Below are 6,303 nucleotides of genomic sequence, written 5' to 3'. Positions count from 1 at the left end.
TTGTGTTATTTGGACACGTGACACATTTAATATTAATAAACTTTGAATAAAAAAGCGAACGCACTCTGTTCAGCAGTGGGGGCGGGGCTTCAGGGCTCTGCAGACTGATGAGTATGCCGTCCGCAGCGGGCATGAATGGGCACTGCACTAGTTAGCTAAATATTCGGTAATCGGAATTAGAGAAAATAAGATAACAAATATGTAAAAAAAAATGTATATAATTTATATTATATATATATTAAACATCATTCTAATGTTTCAGCAATATTCAGACCTAGCAAAGAAGTTTATGTACTGAAATTTAAATATATCCACGCAGTCATGATGTTATCTTGCAATGTTTAAAGGGACTGTTTGTAACTTTTTACACGTATAAATCTACCGGGTCGGTTTCCAATGCACGCTTGCATATGCGCACTCGCGTGTGGCTACGCTGTTCAGACTCAGACTCCAACACAAACTACACGGAAGCATCAAAACCTCAAAGATGCTCGTTCATGTCTATTTAGAGCGAGCACAAGCGCGAGCCCGACGCTGACTTTCGTTGAACTTAACGGCCACAGGTGTCGCTGTTAACAAGCATTTCTGATTCTTACAAACAGTCCCTTTAAGTATCATTCTAATGTTTCAGCAATATTCAGACCTAGCAAAGGAGTTTATGCACTGAAATTTAAATATATCCATGCAGTCATGATGTTATCTTGCAATGTTTAAGTGTGCAAAAATTAAACCCATTGATGCCAGTGCATCAGTAGCCTACTGGGGAGGAAGATGGTGCTGATGGAGGAGCCCACAGCTGGAGGGCGCAAACAACAACAATTCCTGTGAGAAAGGCAAGGGGGACAAGGGAGCATGCATGTGTGTGTGTGTGTGTGTGTGTGTGTGTGTGTGTGTGAGTGTGAGTGTGTGTGTGGGGGGGTATTTTACTTATGTGGACTCAGAATTCCTTGCCACGCCCCTGCTCGGAGGTTTACATCTGTCAAGGCACCACAAGGCGCATGAAATGGACCACAACACTGTCATTAAGAAGCCTGACCTATCAGAAACTGTTCTAGCAGAGTCACGTGGGAACATCGATGGACTGATAGGCAGGCGGAGAAAGATGAGAGAGGAACTCATGGCACTTCACTGAAGGAGAGGAGAGGCAAGTCCGTGCGTAAAAACTGAAGTTTACTGCGCAACATTGGAGAGCCTCTGGACGATAACAGATTTTTTCCTCGAGTGAAAACTGCGAAAAGAAAAAACAGCATCGGAGAGAGAGCTGCAGGAAAAGTGGTTGTATGGCACCTCAGTCGTGCATAATGAATCCTGCGCAAGGATCCTCGGAGACCTCACCAGAGGACCGAGACGCTGGAAGAGACGAGCTGGACCTGTCATCTGCCAAAAGGTGTAAAAGCAAAAGTGTAGATCTGCCTTTCAGTGTGGAGTCCCTCATCTCAGACAGGACGAAGGACAGAAGCCTCCAGTCCTCCTCAGAGCCTGGTGCAGAGGAGACAAAGTGTGCGTCACCGAGGGGACTTTATCTGTCCAAACCAGAGGTGGACATCAGAGACAAGGAGACCAGCACCTGGTTTCAGCCTCCTTACGCATCTCCTCCAAGTGAGTGCACACCGTAAACAATTGCTGTTAATTTACAGCAGGATTTCAACAGTATTAACCTGTTATTGCTAAAAACAGTGCTTTACTGTTAATACAAAAGAAAACATGTTAAATTTTTTTAACTGAACTATAACGCATTCTTAAAAAAACATCACTTTACTGCTGATCAACTGTCTAAAGTATCATCAGTAACAGTTTCATGCAGTATTTTTTTTAATTCTGGGACCTGATCTGCACATGTGAGGCTTGTACATTGTACATGATTGTAAAATCAGTGAATTAGCTCTGTTCTTCACTCACATGTTGTTATGGTTTGCATTATGTGCTTGTAGCCAGCTATAGACAGACATTTTGGGAAAAAGTGTCAACAAGTCTATTATAGCCTTTTTCCTAACAAGTGCCTTTAATTGTATTTAGTGTGACTATTCCTATGTCTGTAACCTGCTAAGTCTATTCATCTAGGCAAAAAATAATGTTTATTAAAATGTATGTAAAAAAAATACAACCTAAATAGTGCATTAAAACAAATCAGTAAGATAATGTAAAAGAAATGTGGAAAACTGCTATATAATGTATCTTTAAACAGTAAATTAACTGTAAAATACTGTGAAATTAATAAAAAAAAAACTGTTTTTTATTAACAGTACAAAGCTGTAAATTTCAGCGACAGTATAATATTGTTAATTTTACAGTAACATAAAGGCAACCCTGCTGCAGGTTCTTTACTGTTATTTTACTGGGAAATTCTTAACAGTGCAGAATACTCTCTTTCTTTCTTAATTCTGAGAAACATGCGCTATTTTTCAACTTTCCAACAGTCTAAAACGGTCTCCAACTTATAGATAGATAGATAGATAGATAGATAAATAGATAGATAGATAGATAGATAGTAACTTAATTGATCCCGAGGGAAGTTCAAGTTTCCAGCATCACAGTCCCATAGTGCAAATCATGTTAGTAAAAAGGCAGTAAAAAAGTTAGTAGTGCAAAATACAAAAAAATATACCAGATATAAAAATACAAGGAGATGAAGAAAGCTGGTATAACTGAATATAGTGCAGGTTAACAGCTGTGATGCACGACTATTAAAAAAAGTGAATATAGTGCAGAAGAGACTGTTAAAAATGAGTATAGTGCATTATTATCCGTCCTGCAGACCGTCCTCCTTTGTCTTTATATACATATATGGATATTATTTAGCACAATTGAATAACCTTGTACGAACTAATAGAGTAAATAAATCACACCCTATTTTACAGTAGTACACTGATGAGGAAACTCGATGTAAAAAGCCATCGTTCCTAATTATCTTTTCCTTTTTTTAGAAATCTATATGATGGAAATGGATTTTTAAACTTTGAAATGTGATTATGTGCAAAATGCGCTCCCTTTAGGCAAGGCAGCTTGGCAGCTTTATCTGTAGAGCACATTTCAGCAACAGGGCAATTCAAAGTGTTTTACATAAACATTCAAGAACATTGCGACAAAGTGCAAAAGAACATTAAGACATAATTAAAACAGTTATAAAAACATTAAAGATTAGAAAATAAAAACAAGCTATAGGATAGAAGCTAAAATAGAATATTACACACAAGAGTAAAAACTCTAGTGCAGTATAAGATCATTATCTGCTTTAATAAAAAGGCAGCAGCAAACAGGAAAGTTTTAAGCTTTGATTTAAAAGAACTCAGAGATGGAGTTGGTCCTGCAGGTTTCTGGGAGCTTTTTCCAAATATTTGGTCTGGATGGTTCATAACATAGCAGAAGATCAGAAATGTATTTTGTGATGTATGTATATCCATTACTCTAATAACACTCTACTGCTGAAAACACCGGACGCTGAGCACAAATATAATATCAATATCATGTGCAATACTACTTTTTACATTCTCATGTGCAATATCACTGTTCATTGTGTGCAATATTAATGTCCAACATGTGAAATATTACTTATTTTTTTAAGTTTGTTAGCTTACTTTACCTTTTTTTATTTTACTTATCTTATCTTATTTACACATTTTACTAAATGTATCTTACTTAATTGTTATTCTATAAGGCACTGGTGCTAGAAATAGTACTTTTTTTTATTTTATACACTTGTATTTTATACACTTGAACTTGTTTGCTCCCTTTAGCCTAAATATTCTGCTCGACATTTCCCATTTGGCTATAGGCTACTTGTATCCATGCATGATGTAAAATCGGAGTGACTAATATGGGTGACATATTTTCTGTTCCAGTAATGTGACTTTTTCTAAATCTCCTTGCAGGACTGCCCAGCCCGACCTCGTGCCCTCTCCGCAAACACAAGAACAACAGGAAACCCAGGACTCCCTTCACAACCACTCAGCTGCTCTCTCTGGAGAGGAAGTTCCGTCAGAAACAGTACCTCTCCATAGCAGAGAGAGCAGAGTTCTCCAACTCACTCAGCCTCACAGAGACACAGGTCAAGATCTGGTTTCAGAACCGCAGGGCCAAGGCCAAGAGACTGCAGGAGGCCGAGCTGGAGAAGTTTAAGCTGGCCGCGAAGCCTCTGCTGCCGGCCTTCGCCTTTCCATTCCCACTGAGCGCATCACCCATGGGCGCACCGACACTCTACGGGGCCCTGAACGCACCGCGGCCTGCCTTCCAAGTCCCAGGACTATTTAGTGGACCATATGGGATGTACTACTTGTCTTAACATCACACACTTTGAACTGCATCGTTGGGGAAAAGCTGCCTTTAAAAAATGCCTTCATACAGCAAATAACCTACACTGCAAAAATGTCCATTTTATGTAGAATTCATGATCAATGATGTAATATTTCTCACACAAATCTGGTTTAATTTTGAAATAGTCGCTTCATTCAAGAAACACGCGGATCAGAAACAAGTGAAATGTTTTCCTTCAATTGGCATTTTAATTTTTTTTTTAATATAAAAAATGTAGTGGACCATATGGGATGTACTACTTGTCTTAACATCACCAACTTTGAACTGCATCGAGCTGCCTTTAAAAATGCCTTCATACAGCAAATAACCTACACTGCAAAAATGTCCATCTTATGAGTCAATCTGTGTGAAATCTTTGATTCAATTTAAAATGTTTCGTTATAGTGAAAAATGTAATATTTTCTCACACAAATCTGGTTTAATTTTAATTTAATTTTTCAATCAGAAACAAGTGAAATATTTTCCCTCAATTGGCTTCTTTTTTTTTTTTTTTTTTTACTTTTTAAAAAAAATATCATACAGCAAATAACCTACACTGCAAAAATGTCCATCATTTATGAATGCAATATTTCTCACACAAACCTGGTTTAATTTTAATTACATTTTTAAATCAGACACAAGTGAAATATTTTCCCTCAATTGGCATTTTTTTTTCTTTTCTTTTTTATAAATATAAATAGTAATTTAAGATTTACTTTTCAGTAAAGTATTTGTTCATTTTTGCAGTGTATTGAGTAAATCTTTTTTTTTTTTTAAATGACGGACTCTCGCTGAGCTAATTTTTCAGACATCTTCAAATTTCGTATATTGTGATCTTTTCTATTCCAATAAGAGGTTTTCCGTAAATATTTTTAGTGATGTCGGTGGAGGACAAAAGATTCATGGGGATAATGGAAAGGGCTGAAAACAAGGATGGACACTATCAGCTACCATTGCCCTTTAAAAAGGACGAAGTTAAAGTGGTATAAGAGGTTTTCCGTAAATATTTTTAGTCAAAGTGATTTTAATGTGGCAAGAGATGACATGATTATTTAAAAGGCCTTTAGCTTTGGGTTTAAATCTCAAATAACTCAAAGTGATTTACATGAATGTTTGATTTCTATTCCAGAGGCCTTTGAATATTTCTCACCTTAAAAGGACAGTTTTAAATTTGGGAGGTAAAGAAAACACTGAAGAGCATCAACCTTTCATCATCCATATTCAGTTAAGCCCCAGATAGTCTAAAACTTAATATAGCTCACAGTCACTTTTTTTTTATAAGCTGAAGGTGGAATGAAAAGTTACCAAACAAACCTGATGGGTGTATTGTACCCAAAATTATGATCATAAAATAAAATTCAACAAAAAAGACGCATAATTAGTCCAACAGTATATCCATATATGTGTAAATATGTGGGTCATCTGTAATAGCTCATAATCAATAACAACAACCATCATGGAACAGACTATGAAGTGTTCATTAGTGCCTTTTCATCATCATTGTAATGAAATCTAAAATTGTTCTTAGAAGTTTCATCTTCAAAAATATGTCTACCTTTGGCATTTTAACATGGAGCTGTTATATACTGCACAATGACTTTTTTCATGTTAACTATAAACCGTGAGATCTGTCAAGGTTACTTTTATATCTAAAACCACAGTTTTTATTTGTTTATAACTTCTGAATAATTTTTCAGTTTGAAAAATATAAATCACCTATAAAGTAAATCTGCTTTACTATTGTCATTTCATTTTTACATTACCTCAAAAGGAGAACTTTTTTGCACAGATGTTCAAAGAGCTCTTAAGTCCAGTTTCATTACTAAATGTAAATAAAAGTCATCAGCTATTTTTGCAAAACTTCAAAATTCTGATGGACTGATAGACTCACATCAGTCATTAGTGTACAGTGTATTTTATATCTGATGGATAAAAAGATGTTTTGTACAATTATTAAAATCTATTATGTAAATTTTGACATCTGTCTTATTTTTCTCTGAATGGATGTCTACA

The 6,303-nt window shown here is 36.1% G+C and overlaps 1 protein-coding gene across 1 annotated transcript; it reads left to right on the top strand.

The window, feature by feature from the left end:
- The first annotated feature begins 628 nt into the window (after nt 1–628).
- On the top strand, nt 629–6,268 carry msx3 (muscle segment homeobox 3). Its single transcript, XM_074646453.1, has 3 exons — nt 629–1,599; nt 3,870–5,145; nt 5,283–6,268. The coding sequence occupies exons 1-2, from the start codon at nt 1,281–1,283 to the stop codon at nt 4,277–4,279; spliced, it is 729 nt and encodes a 242-aa protein (XP_074502554.1). The 5' UTR covers nt 629–1,280; the 3' UTR covers nt 4,280–5,145; nt 5,283–6,268.
- Nucleotides 6,269–6,303: the final 35 nt, after the last annotated feature.

This window comes from Sebastes fasciatus, chromosome 9 (genome assembly GCF_043250625.1).
Source record: "Sebastes fasciatus isolate fSebFas1 chromosome 9, fSebFas1.pri, whole genome shotgun sequence".
Taxonomy (NCBI): Eukaryota; Metazoa; Chordata; class Actinopteri; order Perciformes; family Sebastidae; genus Sebastes; species Sebastes fasciatus.
Note: the sequence above shows the minus strand (reverse complement) of the source record. Positions and strands in the feature narration are given on the sequence as shown.

What these genes read in the sequence shown, in the direction of transcription:
- msx3 (XM_074646453.1), top strand. Translation starts at nt 1,281, where the DNA reads ATGGCACCTCAGTCGTGCATAATGAATCCTGCGCAAGGATCCTCGGAG. An exon ending in TCCTTACGCATCTCCTCCAA is followed by an intron (nt 1,600 to 3,869) that starts GTGAGTGCACAC and finishes ATCTCCTTGCAG; the next exon opens with GACTGCCCAGCCCGACCTCG.